Source organism: Trichosurus vulpecula, chromosome 2 (genome assembly GCF_011100635.1).
Source record: "Trichosurus vulpecula isolate mTriVul1 chromosome 2, mTriVul1.pri, whole genome shotgun sequence".
Lineage (NCBI taxonomy): Eukaryota > Metazoa > Chordata > Mammalia > Diprotodontia > Phalangeridae > Trichosurus > Trichosurus vulpecula.
Window position 1 is genome coordinate 222,844,186 of NC_050574.1, and position 24,965 is coordinate 222,869,150.

General features: G+C 38.8%; 1 protein-coding gene across 1 annotated transcript in view; it reads right to left on the reverse strand.

Annotated features, from left to right (window-relative positions):
- The window catches only part of LRP2 (LDL receptor related protein 2), a 263,004-nt gene that overhangs the window by 174,585 nt on the left and 63,454 nt on the right, over positions 1-24,965 (reverse strand). Inside the window, 5 exon segments of the mRNA XM_036745398.1 lie at positions 4,107-4,226; positions 6,385-6,528; positions 9,374-9,490; positions 11,485-11,598; positions 11,921-12,031. Coding sequence (XP_036601293.1) covers positions 4,107-4,226; positions 6,385-6,528; positions 9,374-9,490; positions 11,485-11,598; positions 11,921-12,031 — 606 coding nt within the window.

Here is a 24,965-nt window from a genome sequence, read left to right on the forward strand (position 1 = left end):
GAGGTTCCTCAGTCCACTTTCTAGGCCTCAAATCACCTCAGTAACCTTATGGGAACCCGAGACAGCAAGAAGAATTCCGAACAGGTCAGAAAGAGGAGCGGGCAAGACCCTTTCAGTCCCCCAATCCCCAAAGCTGACTGTAACCCCACACTGTCCAGTTGTCTAAGTTTAGATGAATAGATGGTATTTGTTAAATCAGACCTGCTTCAAATACTGCAAAGCTCAGGAACAGAAGGTAGGTGATACCACACTGCCATGTGACTACACAACAAGCCAAGCACCAAGAGATTGAGTCAACCCATTAGCAGTCCCTCATAGACAGCAACCCAATGACTGTGCCAGCTCCCACAGTTAGAATGTGAAATGAAGTAAAGAAAACTGTTTTGATTTAGTCTTTCTATCTACAGTATCTAGAACTGTGCCTTCCATATACTTAATAAACATTTATTGAAATGAAATTAATTGAATTGAACCTGTTTTCAAAGAATTAGGAATTCCCCAACACCATTCAAATTCCATTCGGATATTCTGTATTTAATGTTAACAAGGGTAGAAAAAAACTTTTACCTAGCCACCCGGTCTCCATGCTCTACTAAGCACATCAGTTCTGCCAAAAGATTCGCCCCAGTGAAAAGACAAGGACAGGACATTCAAGTGGAAATCCCCAGGTCATGACACCACCTGATTCTGAATACAAGAACCATGAGATTGGCTGAGTGTTCAGAGTCGTTGAGGGAGACAGAGTAGTGATGGGAAGCTTCAGAAGAGCATGCAATGTGACTAGGAATTTTTGAGAGCAAACAGTCCTAAGATGTCTGGGACAGCAAATGTTCTGAACCTTTGCCTTTGAAGTCTTACCTATAAATAATTAAAAAAAAAACCACATGCCATCCAACTTTTAATCACGAGAATAAGGTTTTGTTTTCTAGACAAGACATGGGAATAAGTGAAGGAAAACCTTCCTAAGTGTTATCATTAACATTATGAGTAGAACAAGAAAGGAGTAAGGCTTTAACATCTTTACCAAAGAGAAACAGGCACTGGTTTATAAAGAATAAGTGCCAACTTCCAGAATTTGAAGGGACAGGGATACCACACAAGGAAAAGTGTGACTTTGTTAATATTTTGACATTATGTCATTCTCTATGATCGTTTTGTTTGTTCCTGAAGTAATCCCATCAGTGGGAAGAGACAAACATTTCTAATGGCTCCATTGTTACATAACAGAAAAAGACAAATAAAAGTCACTTATTTCCTTTTTTAAAAAAAAATCTTCCTTTCCCCTTACTTGTCCTCACCTTATGCTTCTTGGCATAAGAAAGGAGAACAAAGATAAAAACATTAATCTGAAAAATGTTTTAAGATGAGTTGAATGTACATAATCTAAAAAATATGAACAGCTTAAAGAATATTTTGTATCTTATTAATGTCAAGGTAAGTGGTACAGTGGATAGAGTATTAGGCCTGGAGTCAGAAAGATTCATCTTTCTGAGTTCAAATCTGTCCTCAGATACTTACTAACTGTGTGACCCTGGGCAAGTCTCTTAACTCTATCTGCCTCAGTTTCCTCATCCGTAAAACAAGCTTGAGAAGGAAATGGCAAACTATTCCTGTATCTCTGCCAAGAAAACCCCAAATGGGGTCATAAAGAGTCAAGACAACTGAGCAATGTCAAGTAGAGATTTTAATATTAACTGCTTATAAAAATTATTTGGGGTTTTTTTTTTGCTATACTTAGGGAATTCAGAACTCCCTCTGATTATCTTGGGCCCCTCAGCCTTCATATTAAACATTGGTCCTTAAACTTGGGTTACCTTCTGAAAAAGGAATATCGTGGTTATGGGCACTATTGAGGAATTGACCCTGATAGTTGTACTCTTCAAGGATAACTGCAATCAGATGAGTTTATTGTAAAAAAATCACAAGTAGCTAAAACAGAAAAGTGAGCATTGGAACTTTGATTACAACATTAAGTTATTTGGTCAAAACACGAAGAATCAGAATTTTTTCTAGGCATCTCATAATAATTAGAACCATCTACTACTATTAGAATTGCTCTTGGCTCTCAGTAGATAAGAAAATCACTTACATTCAAAAAAAAGGACAGAAGCTAAAAGTAAAGTATTGAGACAGAAAACTCAGGGTTGTTTTTCCCAATTCACAATCTCTTTGCCAAGGTTTCAAAATATCTAAATTAAAGTGGACCAATCTCAGCAAAAATATCTTTCCAATAATGGGAATGATTATGCATCATTCCTCGTTATCCAGAGAGACACCAAGTAATCTCACAAAATTCTAGGCAATATGAAAGAATATTGGATTTTAAGGATAGTCTTATAACCAGGAAGACCTGACATGTACTGACTGCATGACCCTGGACAAATCACTGGACCTTTCAGTGCCCTGGTCAACTTCTAAGACTGTAAGTTTCAGAGAAGGTGCTGACCTGTATTGGTAGAGGAAGTTTTCTTACCCAAGAGTTCCCAGTAAAATCACAAGTCCAGTTCCACTCCCACCCAACTAAAGGACAAAATAATGTCCCAGAATAATTCTCAACTATATGTGTTTTAGGGATCCATAAAGAAATCCCAGACAGCACTTTAGCATATAGTTTCTCCTGTCTTCCCTTACCAGATGTTCCAGGGAACAAAGCTGACCAATTTTCCTTTTCTCATCTCTCCCTTCCTACACCCTGTGCCAGATGGCAGTGCTAATAGTTCTCTGGTCAAATCATCATACATCAGGAGGTTAGAGGAAGAAAAATAAAAATATTTTTAAAAAAGGCTGACCCACAGACCCTGAATAATTAAGAAGTAAAAATACCAACATGTAAAATCTGACTCCTCTATTGCTAAAATTACATTGTGATTGTAAAATTACATTACAATTCACTAAGGTGCCTGCCTCAATTATTAGGTTATAAATTTTGGGGGGACAGAGGTCTGGTCTAACAGTGAGGAAAATCTGGGTCCAATTCCTATCTCAAGAGATATACTTCTGAGTGATTATGGAAAAGTCGCTTAATTTTATCAGTACTCTGGGCAACTCTTTAGGGTACCATGACAGAGTAAAAAGAGGGATAGATTTGAAATCCGAGTTCAAGTCTCAATTCTGCAACTTATTTTTCTGCATGACCTTGGGCAAGTCACTTAACCTCCTATGACTCAGCTCCCGTATGTATAAGAAGAAGGAGATGAACCCCTGTCTATAAGTTAAGGACAAGTTGCCAATCTGCATTCTCAAAGAGAATTTCCACTCTGAAAGGTCCCCACAGAGATGAAATGATAAACATCTTCCTCCTTGCCCAGAGGGCAAAACTCCTCTGTCTTATTCATCTTTGCATATTCTCTCCCCTTCCTCCTTCTTAGGTAGAGAAGATACTCAATAAATATTTATAGAATTTAAGTTAATTAGTTGAATTAAATATCCAAAAGTCCCAGTGTTCTCAGTTATTTTTAAATACCCTAATAACAGATTTGGGAAGACATCTGCATATGCTGTGTCCAGTTCTGTACTAGCCATTATGAGGAGGGCTCAGCCTCCTAAGAAGCCCTTTTTTACAATTCCAAATATGTTAAGAAGGAAAACAACACAGAACTCCTATCTCTTATCTTCCACTTACCCACATCGGCCTTGAGGCACCTGGCTAAGGTTTCGTAGAGTTTAACTTTGCCACTCACAAAATTCTCACCGAAGACCATTCTATCATTTACTATCATATGTCCTCACCTCCAAGGCAGTTAGGTGGTGCAGTGCAAGGAGTGCTGGGCCTGGAGTCGGAAAGACTCAACTTTCTGAGTTCAAATCTGGCCTCAGACACTCACCAATTGTGTGATCCTGGGCAAGTCACTTAACTCTGTGACACTGTTGTTACACCCTGTTTGCCTCAGTTTCCTCATCTGTAAAATGAGCTGGAGAAGGAAATGACAAACCACTCTCTGCCAAGAAAACTCCAAATGGGGTCATGAAGAGTCAGATACAACTGAAAAAAAGACTGAACAATAACAACCATTGTCACCTCTAACCACAAGCAGAAATTCCATAATCATTGGATTATTCAAGTCCATCAATTTTGCTACACATGGATTCACCCCTTTTTGACTTACCAACACAGGTCCGGCTGTCATTGGAGCTGATGACATAACCCTGGGGACAATAACAAATCCCTCCAGTTGGTGAGGAGTGACAACGATGCTGACAGCTCAGGATGGCACACTGAGATATATCTAAACAAAGAAAGCACTTTTAGCAATGCAGTAAGCAGAGCCAATTTTCCTAAAAAGTAATGGACTTTTTCCTTTCTAAAGTCAAGAAGTATAGGACAGGGGCATTCAAAATCGGCATAGTGACTTGCATAATATAGTAGGCACTAACTCAATACTGGGTTGTTGTCTTTTTAAACTAAACTTAACCTAATGCTTATAGCTCAACATAAATCAACCTGATGACTGTAAAAACAACCCAAAGCTTATATCCCATGGCACAGTGGATAGAGCACTGAACCTGGGATCAGTAGAAACATGAATTCAAAGGCTGACCCAAACAGTTACTATCAAGTAACCCTGGGCAAGCCACTTAACTTCTGTCTGCCTCAGTTTCCTCATCTATAAGATGGGTATAATAATAATACCTACCTCCCAGGGTTGCTGGGAAAATAAAATCAGATAATATTTGTAAAGTACTTTGCAAACCATGAAGTGCTAAATAAATGCTAGCTATTATTATTAGACCATGGGTTAGTAATCTTATCTTCATATGTAAAAATCAATATTTTCATATGTGCAAGGTAGAAGGGAGAAAATCTCCAAAATATCTTTTTATAAATCAAACTCATTAAACAGCTATAATAATAAAAATAAAATAATACTATGTACATAGATCCACACCATTGAAGTTGTTGCTAACCCTTCCTTCTCCTTCACCCCTCACATCCAATCAACTACCAAATTCTATTTCTTCTACATCCAAGATACCTCACTCAACTATCTCCTCCTCTTTACTCTCCCTTCTACCTCTCTGTTCAGGCCCTCATCTCTTCTTCCCTCTACTATCCTAATTGTCTGCCACCTAGTCTTCCTGTATATAATTTATCTCCACCCATTTGGATTCATGTCATGCCTCTACCCAAAAACCTTCAGTGGTTCCCAATTGCCTACCAAAAAAACCCCTGGACCTAGTCTCACTGGATTCCAACCTGTTGCTCCTCACACACTATACCCCAGCCAAACTAGACTACTCTCTATCTCCGGGTCATCCTAACCTTTCGTATCTCTGTGCTTCAGCTCATATCATCCTCCATGCCAGAAGGCATTCTCCCCCTATTTCTAAATTTCTAAATCCTTCCCTTTCATCAAGGCTCAACTCAAGCCACACATCCTCAATGAGCCTTTCCTATCCACTCCTAGCCCCAGAGGTGAAGGTTATTTTTTTCCCTCTTCACATTCCAAAGAACTTTTCCTGACCATCTCCTATACATGAGTTCAAATCCAGCCTCGGACATTAGCTGTGGGACCCTGGACAAGTCACATAATCTCTGTTTCCCTCAGCTTCGTCATCTGTAAAATAGAGACAATAATTGCACCTAACTCCCAGATAGTTTGTTGTGAAGATCAAGTGAAATAATATCTATAAAGTGCTTAGAACAGCGCCTGGCACATAGTAAGTATTACATAAATGTTAGCTCTATCGTCATCATCATTATTATCACATATGCATCACATTTATTAGTATACTTGCCCTTTCCCTCACTATAAGCTCCTAATAATTTTAGCCATAGTTGGTATTTAATAACTATGTGTTGAATTATATAGAGAAACAGTTCAAAAAGTGCTTTATACACATTACTTCATTTTGGCCCCACAATACCCCATAAAGTACAATTAGTACAGGAAAACTAAGGCACAAAGATGCTATGAAAATGGCCCAAGGTCTAGATGTGCCAGAATTAAGATGAAATACAGGTCTTCTGACTTGAAATTTAGTGTCACAACAAGACAGCACAGAGTCGTGGAAGGAATGCTGGACCCAGAGTCAGGTGAACTGGGTTCAAATCCTACTTCCAATGATTAATAACCTTGGTGACCATAAACATGTCACTTTTAACTTTCCAAGCCTTCATTTCTATAAAATAGAAATACTTGTAGCACCTACCTCCCAGGACTATTATGATGATCAAATGAGATAATACACAGAACTTATCTCACTATGCTTTATAATTTAGTAAATTTCACTTTATAAACTTTAAAGAACTATATAATGAGCTAATGTCATAATTATCTTTTTTCTTTTCACTACATAGAATAGCCACCCTCTAATTTGCAGAGGCAGAAATGAAAGCTTAGATTTCTTGCATAATAATCCACTCCTGAGAGCTCTTATACTCACTACAGTGTCTGCCTGCAGTCACATTGGTCTCGTCTTCTCCAAAAGGGCAGTCTGATGTTCCATCACAAAGCTTTTCAATTGGGATACAGTGCCCAGATCCTGGACAGGCCCATTCTCCTGGGTAACACTCATGATGACCACTTTCTGAACAGAAGAGAAAAAAAAGCATGACCCATTTCAGATAATGATGAAGCTTTTATACCAGTAAAGCAAAGCCAATTTCTATTTTATTTTCTAGTCCATAGTAATGGGAGGCACACAGTAAAAACAAATGATAATCCACAGATAATCAATAAATCATATCCAGCCAGTGCTTTAAACTGGCTCTCTTACTAACATTTCATTAGAGCTGATGAGTAGCAAAATCAGTTAATTTAAGTTCAGCTTCTTCTTCTTGCCCTTGTATATTTATGATGGAGACACTAATGGTAAAGGAAATGGCCCAAAATCAGACAGAAGAAAACATGAGTTGGCATGATACATAGGCAGGAGAATCTTCTCTCCTCTCTGGCCCCCCGTTTAGGGGCCATTAATCCATAGTACAGATCCCTGACAGCCACATACTGATTTAGTTTTAAAATATAAAATTATCCTGTGTTTTATTGTATTTTTTACTTTGTTAAATATTTCCCAATTGTATTTTAATCTAGTTCTATCTGTCCTGGAGTGTTGGGGTCCCATATTTGACACCTCTAACTTAGACAACGAGCCATGCAGTCAGGACTGTCTGGGACACTTTAGTATTTCTAATGGAAGAAGGCAAATATGGGGCTAAAATTATCATGGTCCCAATAAGACTGGAAAGAATGAAATAGAAATGGAGTCTTTAGGCCACTTTCTCAGGCCAATATGTGAAAAACATATATGTAAAATAGTATGTGGAACCAAGAGATTTTCATAGAAAAGCAACCTTCATTGTCACATCTGGGACTGTAACCTCTATGACTAACTTGCTTTTATGACATGGGGTTCATGACTCCTGAACATCCCAAAAGCAGCAGAACCAAAGAGGAATCCAGCAAAATCGGGGGAGGAGGGGTCCACTTCTAAGCAATTCCTCCCACATATGATCTCTGATCTCTACCCCTTAACCTCATTCTCTCCTATACCTCCCACACTCATTCCCTCCACATTCTCCAGCCTTTTCATGTTACTATTTTACTGGGAAAATTGAGTTAACAAAGAAAAAATGCCACATGCCCCTGGGCTCATCCAAAGGGTTCTAAGATTATTCCATGGATATACCAATGCCAGAGACAAATCACATTATCTTGTCCTCTTTGACTTCATCTCCATTCCTGAAGCCCAACATTGTTTTACAAATTAGATCACATTAAAACGAATACCAAAGCATCCCTACAAGACATAAGGAGTCACAAAAGGGCAAAACTTGACAAGAGCGTAGCCTGTACATAGCAGGTATATAAAACTAGGACTGAAACCATCTTATCTAAGATAATAGGATAATAGGCTTCAGAGTAAGTGCAAAAAATCCTTCAACCTGGAGCGATGTTGCATAGGAATCCCATTTGGGTAGTCTGACAAAACTTGACGAAAATTCAATCTAAATTACCAAGCTAAGTAGAACTGTATTCATTTGAAAGGCTGAAACAAACATAGTATACAGCTTTGGCCTTGGCTATACTTCCCCATCCCCAGCCCTCTGACCAGAGGAGGACCTTGCAGGCTTTTAGAGGTCTGGAGGATTTGGAACTTCCCCTCTTCTCAACCACAACAGAAGACCAACTGCAGAAGCAGTGTCTGCAGCAGGAGAAAAGACACTACATATAGACTCACCTGATTAGGGGAATGAGCATAGTGAGACCATTCCTGAGCACCCCAGGAATGAGAGAAAAGGACTTCCAGCAACTAGGAACCATGAGTAATATCTCGGCCACATGGGCTCTCTAAGCTTCAGCCTGCTTTCTCCTGGACTCTGCATGTACTTGAAGGAAAGTATGTCACAGACTTCTAGGTGGCTATTTTATATCAACTGTTCTTACCGTGATGTCTTAGTAAGTTCCCTTTTCTAAAAGAGTAAACTAAATGTGGGGTATGTAGGTGGGGGTAGAGAATCAGGCCTGGAATCAGGAAGACTGAGTTCAAATCCACCTTCAGATACTCCTTAGATAAGTCTCTTAACCCTGTTTGCCTCAGTTTCCCCATCTGTAAAATGAGCTGGAGAAGGAAATGGCTCCAGGTTCTTTGCCAAGAAAACTCCAAGAGGCAGCTAGGTGGCACAGTGTATAGGGCACCAGCCCTGGAGTCAGGAGGATCTGAGTTCAAATCCAACCTCAGACACTTAACACTTACTAGCTGTGTGACCTTAGGCAAGTCACTTAAACCCAATTGCCTTGCCTTCCCCCTCAAAAAGAAAAAAGAAAATCCCAAGAGTCAGTCATGACTGAATAAGAACAACAAAAACAAACAAAAGAAGCTAATTCTCCACTGATATTCTTGGGAGGAAGCAAGACAGTGGAGGTTTGAGCCAATGGCACTAGATTATCACTTCCGGATCCCTCAGGAGTACACCTAGAACACTAAGAGCCTTGCTCTGGAACCTGAGCCTCATCTGTAGGAGTGAAAGTTGGAATAAGAATGTCCCAATCTTATGTGGGCTATCAGCATTTAATAAATGTTTAAGTTGAGTTGAGTAAGTATGTGTTCAGCCTGAAGAGAGAGAGAGGGTAGTAGTATAGATGTATGGAGAATAATTCTATCCAATATGCTTAGTGACAGAAAGGGAATTTATCCAGCTGATTGTATGGATATGAAACATAGATCTTTTTAAATACCTGATATTCCTTTGCTGACTACCTGTCCAGGTCACTGTTACTGTCACTCCAGCCCCACCAAACCCTAGTTGACAAACGACTCTGCATGTATGTAAATTCTAACAAGGAGACGGTGTGTCCTGAAAAGCATTTCACAAAAAAAGAACATATTTTGTCACAGGAATTATCTTCTGGAAGAAAAGTCCTCTACTCACCACAGCCATTTTCATCTGCATTGTCTTCACAATCGTCATCACCATCACAAACCCAACTTTGATGAATGCAACGGCCACTTGGGCAAGTAAAGAAATTTCCTTTGCACGTTTGATAGGCTAAGAAGAAAGAACAACAACTTTATTCCTCAGATATAAACCACAAAGAATAATCAAATTAGAATCATGAGTTATTAGCATGTTAAAGGGGAAGGAACCTTAGAAATTATCTCATCCAAGTTCCATATTTCATAAAGGTCCTTAAATCAGAGGTAAAATGCCATGCCCAAGGTGATACAATTAGTAAATGATACAGATCTAGGTCTAGAACCCAGGTCTCTTGACTCTAAGTTCAGGGCTCTTTCTACTGAAATATGCATTTTACCCTGACCTAAGGTCTACCTTTCAGCTGAAACTTCTAGAGCTAATGAAGTCATATGAATGTTTCCTTAGTAAAAAAAACAAAAGAATAAAAATGAATGACTCCAGGGTACTCACATTGAGGAAATTCATCTCAGATTTAATCTAGAATTGTGGGAGGAGTCAGTAGCCCTAGAAGAAGGTGCTCACTGAGCAGTGGCCATTTGAAAGTAAGACTGACATTTGCACAGAATGACTTCAACCCCAGGTGTAATTACTATCTCTTCTTGACAAAGGAATCTACTCCAAGACCAAATAGCTCTATGACTCTTAGGATCCGTCTGACTCAATCGTGCAATAAGAAAAAGTATTGTAACTGTTGGATTTTTTTCATAAAAATAAATATATTGATAATAGCATCTCTATTGCTAGTCATAAGAAAATAGATGTAGAGCCATAAGGGATATCAGAGGCCATATAATCCAACTTTCTAATTTAATAGATGAGGGGGGAGATATTCTATACTTCCTAGATTTACTGATACATTATCTCTAAGGTGATATGGAATGATAAAGGTGGCCTGGTACAGGCTAGGTACTAACTAGAATTAGAATTAAAAATACCTGGGTTCCAATCCTGCCTCTGACACTTACTCAATGTGTAATACTGGACAAGTCACTAAACGTCTATGTTCCCCAGAAAACTCCATAACACTATTAAGTCACAGATGGTTTTCAATTTTCAGTGGTAGGGGGAGTTCCCATAGTAGGAGTTCCCAATATGGATAAAACCACAAATCCTTTGTATATTCCTTTAAGCACAGAAACAGCTGTTGATAATTATGGAAATTTTTAAAACTTTGTTAGGTAGTCTTCACTTTCTGACACAGGAGAAACGAAGAAGCAAGGCCCATCCATGGGCAATGAGGTTCACGTTATTTGTACACTCTTAATTAGCAAGTGACCTCTTAGTCAACATTATTATTTGTTCCTCCATGTAGAGAGCCTCAGACTTCGTTTCCTTTGCTTCTGCTACTATACTGGTTGATAAGCACCTACTATGTGCCGAGCACTGTGCTAAATACTGGGGATACAAAAAGATGAAAAACAAGACAGTTCCTGCCTTCCAAAAGCTCACACAGCATAGTGCTTGGCACATAGAAAGTGCTTTTTCATTCACTCATTCATTCATAACCTATGCTTTTCTGGAATTTCCTTCATTGGCTCCCAACTTTCATCTGATAGGGATTTTCAATGAACTATAAACCCAACAAAGGGTTAAAGTACAACAGAATAGGTGCCCTCCTTTCCAGTATGAATACTACCAAGTCTCTCATTTTTGTATCTTTATCTCCAGCACTGCACATAATAAAGTACTTAATAAATGCTTTTTCGCTCATTCATTCCTATTCCACTCTCAAATCTGTCAACTATTACTCCTGGAAAGATGGGAGAATTTATAATTCCTAGAATACATTACGCCCATATAGAAAAAAATAACAGGAACAACTGAATATGAGGTTTTAACAATGAGGACTTTGGGGAGTAAACAAATTTTGTCCAGGGCAGATTATCATTGGAAGAAACTTCAAGAGTCAAACCATCATGGCTAACACTTTTGGCAAGGTTTCTAAATTATCTTCTGGTTCCAAAAACCATCTAGCTTAATACTTCTTTTGTTTCAGAAGAATGAATAGGGCGGTTAAAAAATGTTAGCCTTGAACAACAGCATGCAAAATAACAGAATCACCGTACTGCAATCACGTTCATCGCTCCGGTCTCCACAGTCATCATCGTGGTCACAGACGAAGGCTCGAGGGATGCACTCTCCATTGGCACACTGAAACTGGCTATTCAGGCATCTCTGAGCTGGGACACAAGGGAAAAGGGGAAAGAAAAAGGCCAATTTCATTTCTACCATTCACAATAAGCTGAAAAGGATCCTAACCATTTTTATCTGATGGGAAGAATATACATCATACTTAAAAAGAGAACCAGGGCAGCTAGTTGGCACAGTGAGTAGAGCACCGGCCCTGGAGCGAGGAGGATCTGAGTTCAAATACGGCCTCAGACACTTGACACACTTACTAGCTGTGTGACCTTGGGCAAGTCACTTAACCCTAATTGCCCTGCCTTCCCCCCGAAAAAAAAATGGGAACCAGTTACACATCATGCCCCGAGGGCTACTTACTGCAGTTGGCTTCATCAGAGGAGTCCCGGCAATCTACTTTCCCATCACACCGCTGGTTTGTGTTATAACATGCCCCATTGGCACAAGTCAACTGCGCACAAACTGGATATTCTAAAGAAAGAATGGAAACATATGTTCAGTCTAATCCAATTCAATTCAATCAACAAGCATTCGGAGGTAAAGAAAAGAAAGAAAGGAAGGAAAGACAAAAAAAGAGAGAGAGAGAAAAAAAAAGGAAGGAAGGAAGGAAGGAAGGAAGGAAGGAAGGAAGGAAGGAAGGAAGGAAGAAAAAAGAAAGGAAGGAAGAAAAGAAGGAAGAAAGGAAGGAAGAAAAAAGGAAGAAAGAAAGGAAGGAAGGAAGGAAGGAACCTGCCATTGTTTAAGGACACTCAAAAAAACAAATAGAGCCTTTGTAAAAATTATTTGAAGATTTTTTTTCACTGTGGTCCATCTAAATTAATCCCTGACACAAGTAGCTGCATAGCCTTGAGCTAGCCTTTTATACAGCTATAAAATGAACATAATTGTCTAAGCTACTTCACAAGATAATTGTAAGAAGTCAATGAAATAACATATATGAAGACACTAAAAATTGTGAAGATTTATACAAGCATGAATTATTATGTCATCACTATATTATTAACATTATTATAACTATCCCGTACACAGCTCTGCTACTAAAGAGCTGTAGGAGGGACCCTGATATTGTGGTCAAAACGCTGGACTTGGAGTAGGTAGACCTGGGTTTAAGCTCTGGCTCTGTCATTTTCTAGATGTGTGACCTTGGGCAAGTCACCATCTCTCTGGTTCTCTTTTTCTCATTTGTAAAAAATAAAAAAAAAACACACAAACTAAGTGATCCCTGGGGTTCTTCCATGTATGACATTCTGTGACTGCTCGGAGCTTCAGAGTCCTCATCTATAAAAATATGTAGCTCACATTTACAAAGCACTTAAGATATGCCAAGTACTTTATATATATTAGCTCATTTGATCCTCTTAACAACCCTGGGCATTACAGATAGGCAGTACGGGTATCACCACTTTACAAATGAAAAAAAATTGAGGCTAAGAGAGATTAAATGACTGTGCCACACATAGCAAAATGTGTGTCAGGTGAAGCATTTGAAGGGGCAACTAGGTGGCACAGTATATAGAGCTCTGGGCTTGGAGTCCAGAAGACCTGGGTTCAAATCCTGCCTCAGACACTTATCAGTTGTGTGACCCTGGGTAAATCACTTAATCCTGTTTGTCTCAGTTTCCTCACCTGTAAAATGAGCTGGAGAAGGAAATGGCAAACTACTCCAGTATGATTGCCAAGAAAACCCCAAAAAGGACTCAACAGTCAGACACCACCAAAAACTGAACAGAGCAACATTTGAATCCATAATTATTCTGACTCCAGATCTAACAGTCTTTCCACAATACGGCCTCAATTGACTTCCAAGTTTCCTATAAACTCAATAATTCCACAAGTCTTTGCTAACGAAGGTGAACTTGTTCATAAAAGACACTTTTTTAAAAGTATTTTAAAACCTATGCATTTAAATGATCTTCTCTGACGAGTTTTCTCTTCTCTTTTCCTTTCTCTGGGGTGACTAGGTGGTATCGTGGATACAGCAATGGGCTTGGAGTCAGGAACTGAACCCCTTGGATGCTTACTAGCTATATGACCCCTGGGCAAACCATTTAGCCTCTGTTTGCCTCATCTGTTAAATGCTAGCACTTCCCTCCCAGGGTTATTGTGCAAATCAAATGAGAAATTTGTAAAGTGCTTAGCAGAGTGCCTGGCACATAGTAAGTGCCATGTAAATTATTACCATTTCGATTTCTTAACTATTACAATTTCTATCATGACATTTTCCCTGATCCTGCTGTTTTTCTGATGTAATTAAAGACTGTGTTTGTAGTGATTCTGTATAGAGCGCATTGTCTTCCAAGGTCTTTAACCAAGAGAACGTTTTGCTTTGTCCACCTAACTTATCTAGGGCCTGGAAAGAGGATCTGTGATTAAAAAAAAATTCCAATGACTCAGAAAACCGAGAGCATTGTTCTATTTTCATGCTCTCATCAGCTTTGGTGACTGGGTTGATACCTTCAGATGCTTCTATGATGGTCTCAAAGGAGACTTCTCTCAGCCCCTTTAACTGGTAGCAATGGATAATAGCCTCTTCAGAAGCTGAATGAAGCTTCTCTCAGTTAAAATCTTTCATCTATGAAAAAGGCATTCCATAACTTCGGGCGGTTATATTTTTTCGCTGTGAATGATAAGTTCTTGTACAACATTTTTATCTTTCTATTTTTGAATACAGTAAGACCAAATTCCTAACTCTTCAGGAGGTACTTCAGCTTGTGCCTTAAAAGCATGTTAACAACTAGGTTGCCAGTTTCTATAGATTAATAAATCTTAGAATTTCAGAGGAGCAAGGGAGACCTTAGAGAATATCTAGTCTTATTTCCTTATTCACATGTGTATATATAATACGGAAGCAAGAATAACATTTTATAATTATGTAGAAAGACAAGTGACAAAAATAGTTGGATAAAATTGTATATCTAAACTAGAATTAGGGAAACAGTATGGAACAGTGGAAAATGGGATAGATTTGGAATCATGAGAGGCCTAGTTAATCCTGGTGCCTATATTAAGTGTCCCATGGCAAGTTATAATCACTTTGAACTTCCGGTTTCCTCACCTGTAAAATGGGAATATAACATTTGTGCCATAATAGGGGAGAGAAAGCAGACCTGGTAGTGAAGACCTAGGTTCAAGTCTTATCTTTGACACATACTGACCATGTGACCCTAAGAGATCTAGTTAACCTCTCAGTGCCCCCAGACAACTAATTCCCAAAGGTTGTAGAGACAGTCATTGTTTAGAGGGACATCTCCCCGGAAGCTCACTAGAAGTGAAATCAGAGGTCTAGACTAAATGCACACATACAAATACACATACATACATACATACATATATCTGTGTATAGCCTATGTGTCTATATACAGACACAAGAGCTGTGTCTATCTATATTTGTATTATATATACATTTATTAATATTTATCTACTGATTTGTACTTGTGTACACCCTATACATACTACCTCACAATGTTGTTTTGAGGAAAGTACTTTGTAAACCTGAAAAAGCTCAAAGAAGGGGAGGGAATTGACTCAGAATTAAATTTTGCTTTGCTAATTGTTGAGATTGTCATGGTATCTTTCAAAATGTTTCTTGGGGTGCCACTGTCCCCTCAGCATTATGGCCAAATGTCAACCTGACTAGTCACATAACCATTTACTTGCCTTTGCACATAAATCACTCCTCCTTAGGGGCCAAATAATGCCATGAAGCGATTCCCCTCCCCCTAGTTTGTCTTGATCACTCACAGAGCAAGCATCTTATCAAGGACACTAAGAGCAGCCCCCCACGCCCCCTCTCCCCTACCTCCCCACCCCACCCCCAGAGAGAATTCTTGGGCACTCCAGCCCTCTCTCTGTCTCTCTCTGTCTACTTCTCTCTGTCTCTCTCTGTCTCTGTCTCTCTGTTTCTCTCTGTCTCTCTCTGTGTGTCTCTCTGTCTGTCTCTGTCTCTCTGTTTCTCTCTCTGTGTCTCTGTCTCTGTCTCTCTCTGTCATTGTCTCTCTCTCTCTGTGCCTCTGTCTCTATCTCTTTCTGTTTCTCTGTGTCTCTCTGTTTCTCTGTCTCTCTGTCTTTTTCTGTCTCTGTCTGTGTGTTTTCGGTTTCTCTCTGTCTCACTCTGTGTATCTGTCTCTCTGTCTTTCTTTTTCTCTCTTCTGTGTCTATGCCTGGGTCTCTATTTCCTTCTATGTTTCTGTGTGTTTTTCTCTTTCTCTCTGGCTGTCTTTCTCTCTGTCTCTGTCTCTCTCTCTGTTTCTGTCTCTGTCTCTGTCTCTGTCTCTCTCTCTCTCTCTCTCTCTCTCTCACACACACACACACACACACACACACACACACACACACAAGCTGTGAGGAGAGTAGAATTTATTAGGCCCTGGGCTCTGGCAGCTCCATTTATGATTGTGATTGTAGACATGGGGACTCTGAGACAAATTTGTTTGGCAGGTCCCTTGTTCTCCCCAATCCTGCCTTTTGAGACACCGTGCCATCAAAAAGAAAGGGAACGAACTAAAGCAGTCCAAACTGACACGACTTTAAGGTTACTGACATGCTCATTCTCTGAACGAACAACAAAGCCCGGCTCGGTGTCGTCAGGCCAAGTCTTGTGATGGTCAGAGGTCAGCAGTTTGACATGCCAAATGAATGGAACGCTTTCTTGTCTCTATCCATGCTGATAACGAATCTCTCTCAATCAAGTGGGGATCACATCACCCCCCTCCCCACACGCACACCTCATGGATCTCTCCTGCCCACAGCCTCAGCCCAGGACTTGCCCCACACAGAGCAGATACAACATAGTGGGGCTGAGAAATGAGGCATGTTGTCTCAGGGTATCAGGACTAGATGAAATTCAGCCAAATATTTGGGAATACAAAAAAAAAGGACAGCCTCCTTTTCTCCCCTTTGGGGACCCACACAAAAGCAATGGGTCTAAACTGTGCTGAGTTTGTGGTGAGCTTCCATCCGTATTGCTACAAGTATTGCGTTAATTAATGAGCTTTTCTCTGGCCCAAGAAAGAGACAGCCACCGTCTCCTTACCTCCCCATTGGGCTGTTTCTGAAAGCTTGCTTGTTTGTTTGGCAAGACTGAGTCTGAGCATTGTAACTTTTTTTCTATAGACAGATCTGTCATGCCACTGAAGTACGCCACGGAATTTTAAGCAGGGGGGAAATGCGCATGGATTCATTTAGAATATACACATGAATACAGGGCAAGGTCTTTATTCTGAATTTTCTCATGTGAAATTTGTAAGGATCTTAGTCACTAATCCACAAATTCTAAAGCTTAAAGTATAGATGTCAATGTAAAATTTTATGCCTGAGAGTTCAAGTTTATTTTTTTAAATACACTCCTGGATATACATCTCATTTCACTGAATAGTGCGTGATAAGTTTGGAACTTGTTTTGGTCTTTTGTAAGTTCCATATTACGGTTCTGTTCCTTCTGCAAGGTCAGCGTCTGGCAGTCCAAAACATACATCCTTTTTAAAATAATAATTAAATACAGTCATTCCTTATAACAAACAGCAAAGGAAAAAATCATCCTGGACTACATTTTAAATTTCACATAATTATTTGCAGTACTCGCCTTTCCATATTACACGTTTACATACACGTACCTATATATTCCTCTGCTACTTTGGCATTGGCAATCTAGCTGATTAAAAAAATTATTAAGATGATAGCTTATATAATTAAGGAAGCATAAAAAATTTTCCCTATTCTTTCTATATAAAATTAGAAACTAGAATTCATAATTAACAGTAAAAATAATCATTTTAAATAGAACTTAGTTTGCATTTCTCTTGTAATGAGACCTCATGGTACATCTAATTTTTGTATTACAATTATATTTGTATGTGACCTGTCTTTCTAGTAGATCAGTAGCTCTTTGAGGACAGGGACAGTCTTATTTAATCTTTGTAATACTGCCCAACCTCAATCCGTGCACAGTAGGAGTATAGTAAGTATTTGTTGAAGAGCTGGCAGAGAAAACAGTTTGGGTACCTCTTTACCCTCTCTAAATATAAATAATTTAATGGTACAATGAAGTAAGAGACATGTTAATGTGCTGTAAAAGGACAAAGTACTATACATTTGTCCTAGGGATAAGACATTCAACAATCAGGCAGTCATGCTCTCAATTATTTCCATCCTCAATGCTTGACAAAATGGCCAAAAGAAGATTAAAATGAAAGCAGACATGTTAAAGAAAGAGACTGCACCTAAACAGATTTATGTAGATGAGGTTCAGCCAGAAGGTTCAAAATGGGCAATGGGTGACATGCTTAGGGACATTCAGTTCTAAAGCCCAATTCTCTCTTTATAGCTCTCAGGTTATCCTTTTTAAGATAGATGGTTACTGTGGCTCTAGACCAGGCTGATGTTCAGAGGAGAGATTTTCTCACCTGGGAGCTCTTTAGTTTGGCCAGCAACTCTTAGCTTGTGAGTACTATGAACAGGATTGGTTTAGCGTTGGCTGAAGAAGATCCATACCATGACAAGAAAATTAGCGACATGAAATGGAAAGGCCACAGGAGAAAGGGTACAGAGCAGGGATGAGGGAGTCAGAGAAAGGGGGAAAAAACTTTCTCTACTAAAGGTCTAGCAACCTCATTATCCCTAATGCGGAGCTATGCAAGTCCAATTATTGTCATTGGCAAATCTAAGGAATCTGTAAGGAGAGTAGGAAATGGGGGAGAGTAAAAAGAAAGAATTAATAAGAAAAGAAGACAAAGATATAGAGAGCTTTTTATAATGTGTGTGTAAGTATATATATGTGTGTATGTGTATATATACATATATAGTGTGTGGGTATATACACATATTTGTGTTTACATATATAGATAAAGATATAGATTAGATATAGATATAGACATAGACATAGATACAAAATACGATGGTATAGTGCCATTGGAACAGCTAGTTGGTGCAGCGGATGGAGCACCAGGCTACAAATCAAGAAGATCTGAATTCAAATCCTGCCTCAGATACTTACTAGCTATGTGACCATGGACAAGTCACTTAACCCCCATTTGCCTCAGTTCCTCATCTGTAAAATGGGGCACACTGGAGAAAGAAATAGCAAATCATTCCATGGGCCAAAGTCCTTGGGGTCATGAAGAGTCTGACATGACTGAACAACCATTAGAATATTTCCTTACTCAGTTACATCAATTGCCTACCTCTGCTCTTCCTCCATGATTCCAAAGTTATTAAGGGCTAGAGAGCTCTTCGTGTATTCACTTCTATATATTTCCCATCTTCAAGTCTTTTCCTATTCTACTTTGGAAAGCCCATACGGATATTGTCCAGTCTAATCACAACTTGTTCTTCCAAGGGTAATGGTTTGATTCAATCTAGAAACCCTGAAGAACCTTGTTAGCTTCCCAAAACACTTGAAAGGCAAAAGAGGCTTTGGTGGGTACTCCCTATAGCTTTAAAATGTTGGAGATAGATACCATCCTTAAATTAGAATTCTGAAGCACCCTGCCTCTAGTAATAGAACTTAAGACAGAAAACATCCCTGTGAGCTTAGAAAAGGGCACAAAGAGAGAGAACCGTGGAGCAAACTGAACAATGCAGAGAACAGCAGTATGGGTCAGAGAAAAGTACAAACATTTCAAATTGAACCTCAGGTTGAATGCTTCCATTTCCTGCATTGAGGAACAGGAACTGTTTACGTTTAAAACCCCAATGATACACCTTGGTTGAACATTAGGAGATATGATTAACCTCAGTGATTTAACTGAGAACAGCTTGTCAAAAAAGGCATTTCTAGGAAGCCTGAAAGCTGGTTTCCCCTACTTCCCAGGGACAACAGTGAGGTCATTTTCTAAAAATAACTAGAAACATAACAGCTCAAGCACCCCTGATGCTGGGAACCAGAAGGATAATTATTATTGCCCTGGCAAAAGGGACAGAGAGGCAAGGAGCTTAGAGTAATGAATAAAAAATGTTTGTACAAGTGCTCATCAACTGAGATATTCAGCATCTACTGGGTATGTATGAATGGCATTGTACCATAATAGCATAGCGTAATAGCATAATGGCATAGGTACCAGCCACTGTCCAAACTGATATACTCCTATACAGAAAGACAAAAGTACCAACCAAGAAATACAACCAGGCATGATTCTTATGAATGTGTGTGTGTGCATGCAAACATATATGGGCTCTTCCTTATACCCTGAATGGTTTCCCAAGTCAGCCTCTTACTCTGGGAAGCCCTGGTTCAAATACCACCTCCTCCAGGAGGCTTTTTTTTGGTCTGCCCAGCTGCTAGTGCTATACTTTCTGAGGTTACCTTCCAGCTACTATTTGTCTTTGTATTTGTCTTGAATGTTCCTATTTATAAGTTGTCTCCCTCCATTAGAATGTAAGCTTGTTGAAAGCAGAGATTTGGGGGTATTTTAGGGTTTTTTTGTTTGCTTTTTTCTTGCATCCCCAATACTTAGTACAACGACTAAAACATTGTTGTCATTTAATTAATGCTTATTTATTACATATGAGTATATGTTATATATGTATTATATAGCATGTGGCTGTGTGTATACATGTATATGTGCATATATATATAGTTATTCAGCCATTTTTTGGTCACGTCCAACTCTTTGTGACCTCATTTTGGGTTTTCTTGGCAAAGATAATGGAGTGATTTGCAATTTCCTTCTTCAGCTCATTTTACAGATGAGGAAACTGAGGCAAACAGGGTTAAGTGACTTGCCCAGGGCCACACAGATAGTGTCCAAGGCCAGATTTGAATTCAGGAAGCTGAGTCTCCCTGGCTCCAGGTCCAGCAGTCTATCGATTGACATGTTCTTCTCATTATTTCAGGGCACCAAATACCTTCTTAGGTATTGACCTGCCAGAAAATGTACATATGGCTCAAGGAGTAGAAAGAGAGAACAGATAAGAGTCAATCTCATTTGGCCATCACAGAATCCTAGAAGCATAAAAAAAGCTGACATCAGAAGGGAAAATCATCTAGGCCAATTTCTCATTTTAGAGATGAGAAAGTTGAGACCCAAAGAAATTAATGGGCCAAGGGTCACTGAGCTAGTTTGTTGTTGTCAGTCTTTTAATCATGTCCAACTCTAGTTAGCAGTAGCCAAAGGTGGTATTAAAAGGGGAGGGGTGTGGCACAAGGAGCAGTAGTCATCATCTTCAATATTCCTGCTGTTAGTTAGGTCCCCAAAATCTCTGAGTCCAGAGCCTGACTCTGGTCTATCCCCCTAATTCCCCTCCACCTGCTACTCTTAATCAGGCTTAGGTAATGAGGGGAAAGAGGTTTTAAATTCCATAGGACAGAAAATCAATAGAAAGAAACCTCCAAGGAGACCGCAGCCTCTGTTGCCCACAGAATCAATGCTGCTGATGACCGGCAAGAATGCCTGCATTTTAACAAGGGGTTTACGCTTTCCTCTGGCCTTCCTAAGTATCCAAAAAGAAGTGTCTGAAACCCCCAGTGACAATTTGTAGTATTTTTACTCAAACATGAGTCACTCGGGCCTGTTGACCGTTAAATAAAAATGACCAATTTACTCAACAAAAAGGAAAGTGTGGGATTCTTGTGCAGCCCAAGTCCCTCCAATATACTGATTAAAAGGCCTGCAGCTACAGCATTGTTAGGATGTTTATCTTAGCCTCTGCATGGGCAGTTTTTCCTTGCTGTTAATCCCATTAGCAGTAAAAAGGATGTGGCTTTGAATCTTTCGATCCCATTTAAAAAACACACACATAACTGACAAGTTGCTTAATATCAGTTGGCATTTTGCAGATGACCAGACTATATAATAACGTAACCTAGTCAAAAGGAAAAAAACAAGTTTTTGCCTCTTTTTAATCTTTAATTAATTACCTTGTATTTTATAACACTTTATAGTTGAAAAGTGTAAAATCAATGGTTCATCCGTCTGTTTACACACCAGATAAAATAACCAAATACACAGAATCACCAAAAATAACCAAAAAAAAAATAACCAAACACAGTCATCTACCTGAGTTGTTTTCAAGGATTAGCTCTTTAGTAGAATCCGAATATTCCCATCTTCCATAATCTTCTCCATTTTTACTCCTCTAGTCATCTCTCCTCCTAACCTACCAGAATTACTAACCATCGTTTTCCTTACCCTTCATCCTTATTATTCATAATTACCACCCTGGAACTAAGCCATCTCCCTGTCACCATTACAGTCTTTCTATTTGTTATTATTCCCATTTACAATTGAGGAAACTGAGAAAGACAGTTGTTAAATGACTTGCCCAGGGTCACACCGCTCAGGTAAAATCTGAAGCTGCATTAAGAACTCAGGTCTTCCTGACTCCAGGCTTCGTTCTCTCTCTACTGTGCCTTCTAGTCGCCTCTCTGTTGTGGTTCGATTGTTTCAGTCATGTCTGATTTTTATGACCCTGTTTTGAGGTTTTCTTGGAAAAGACACAGGAGTGGTTTGTCTTTCTCTTCTCTGCCTCATTTTACAAACTGAGGCAAACTGGGTTAAATGACTTGCCCAGGGTCACACAGCTAGTCCAACACTCTATCCACTGCACAACTTAAGCTGCCCTGAGAGGGGAAAACTTAATTTTCTTTTCTGTGTCTTTCTGTAGCTTCAGCTGAGGCAGATCAAAATAAATCATCATTTGCCTCCCACTCTCAATTTTGATTGTTGTTTATTTTCATGATTTAGATGGTTTTTAGTGTTGAGTCACGGGCTAGCAAATGGCCAAATCTCTTCTTCAGAAAAGTCTTGTTACTGTGAGTACCAAACCATCATCTGACTCCTAAACACCAGAGATATTTTTAAATGAAGCTTTTTAAAAAGCATTAAAAATTAAGTATTTGCCTGGAAAAAACATTCTTAGAAATTGCCTAGAGAGTCTGTATAGGAAGAACAGTCACCCTTGGATACTATTAGACCTTTGCTGACCCAACTACATCTGTGTTAGCACCACCTAGCTGACTTCCTTATCTCTTCTACTCGATTGTAAGATTCTTGAAGGCAAGGATCATGTTTTATTTATCTCTGCACCTACAGTGCCAAACATAATGATTTATATATGATGGACACACTCATTACACTCAATAAGCATTTGTTGAACAAATTAATGTACAAGAGGTACTATCTCTTCATGGGAAGACATGACTTGTTTGTAAAATATATTCACTGATCCACAATCCTATACCTGAGATTCCATTAATTCGAACCAAGGAACTAAATTATAACCAGCAAGCTATGCCCACAATGCTTAGGGACATATTTCATACCATAACTCCAAACCAAAACCAGAGAAAGAGTCAAATCCTAACCTCTGTTATGACTGGATCTCCCCTTGGCATTTTCCTATAGTATTTCTTTTCTCTACTCCTCTGGCTGCAACCCCAAAACCAAAACATAAAAGATATGGTTGTTAAATTAGCATAATATATAGATATGGTCCTTTCTTAACTTTCACTAAGTTTTACCCATATTAGTAAGGAAAATCTAGCTAAAGGAATATGGTGGGAAGGAAAAGCAAAGGCAGTGTATTTAAAAGCAGACCTATTATATTTGCAGGGATATTTTAAAATTTTTTTTATTTTAGATTTGAATACTAAAACACAAATGCTTAAAAAGAAAAGAAATAGAAGCATATCATAAACTCAAATATAAAGTAAGGAAAAAAATATCATGTGCACAGCAGGATGTAAGAGAGGATTCAAAATATACAGCAATAAACTTCCATTTCAAGAAAGCCTATATATTAAATACTACACGTGCTGAAAGCTGTCCATCCTTTCTTTGCTTCCTTGTAGGTTTTCTTTTGTTCTCTGCTATACACTTTTTACTTTGTTCTTTTTTCTCCTTTTCTCTCCCCTCCAGGAATATTTTTAAAGGCCATAGTGTACACTGGTCAAGCTCATGTGGCATATAAGCAAATGGCAGTAAGTCTGATCCTTTTAATTCTACATTGGCCATACCCATCAACAAGATTTATGTTTTCTAACAAAAAAAAACCCTAATATACAAAATGTACTTCTCCTACACACATTTCTAAAGCTCCTTCCCTTCCTTGCCTACTGTTGTGCAGCTAAGATACTTATATGCCAAGTCATGAGAGAAGGCTGTGTTTTTATTTTTTCCCTGCAGAGAGCGACCTCAGCTTCCATGGTCCACTAGCAAAGTCATGAGGAGGTCTTACTAGTGATTTTAGAGTTGGCTACAGGTGATACACGTGGAAAAAGTCCAAATAATCTGTCTTGGCTGCCTTTTCTTTCAAAATACCATTTCCTTTGGTCCCTCTTGCATTTCAGATTAAGCATTCATTTCTATCCATTTCTAAGTAAAAGATGAAAGGACAGGCAATAGGCTGGGTGTCCAATTTTCTGATAACTTCATAAACACGGATATGGATATGTAAATAAACCTCTCAGTGAAGTTTAGTTTCTGTATCCCTTTGAAGATTTCCTGCTCCTTGTACTATATCTAAATTTGCCATGTGTACAGATTTCAGCTTTCTTTTCTTTTCTCTTGCTGCTTAATTTATAATTGCAAGTCTGAATTGATACTTTCTGTATACCTCTTGGGGTTTTTTTGTGGGGGAGGAGCAGGAAATGACAAGGATGTGCTACAGCTTAATAGAGCTGATTATTACATGTTCAATGTATTTACACATCATTTATCTCCAACTTATCCTGCATATATCATTTTGTATGTTATTGTTTTCATGTTTTGTCTCCCTCTAGACTGTGAGTTCCTTGAGAGCAGAGACTATCTTTTGCCGTTCTTTGTACTCCGACAACTTAGCACCGTGCCCAAGTGATTCATCATCAGTTCCCTGGAATCATGGATAACTAATAAAACCTCAACTTGTTATTCAGAGAAAAAAAGAGCTTTGGAGGGAATATATCTTTAACCATCTGTGACTGAAATCATGGAGAACCACTATACCATTGAAAGATACAGAATAGTAGACTAGAATATCCATTGATCTGACCTAAAATGAAATTCTAATAATGAAATAAACTGGAAAAGTAAAGAAGAATTCAGAGGCGCAGCACACTTTTTCCACACCTACTTCACAATACATTATTGCACCATAATACTGCCAACTTAAATGGAGTAAGACAAATTATACAAGGAAACCTTTGCTTATAGTAGCATTTATGGCTTGAAATTAAAATTAATGTCACCTAGGGTCTATAACGTATAAAATCCCAAAGTAGAGTAAGAGCAAATTGTTTAAACAGGACTTAATCACTTCTTATACATCTACTCTTAACAGTGATTAATAAACAAAAGACATATATCACTGACATAAGAGAACCCATTTTCAAAATGTAACCTTTTTGAACAATATTTTGTAGAATATGAGCATGCAAGAATAGAAACCCATTGGAACACTTGATCCAACAACTTGTTAAAGAACTTCTTTA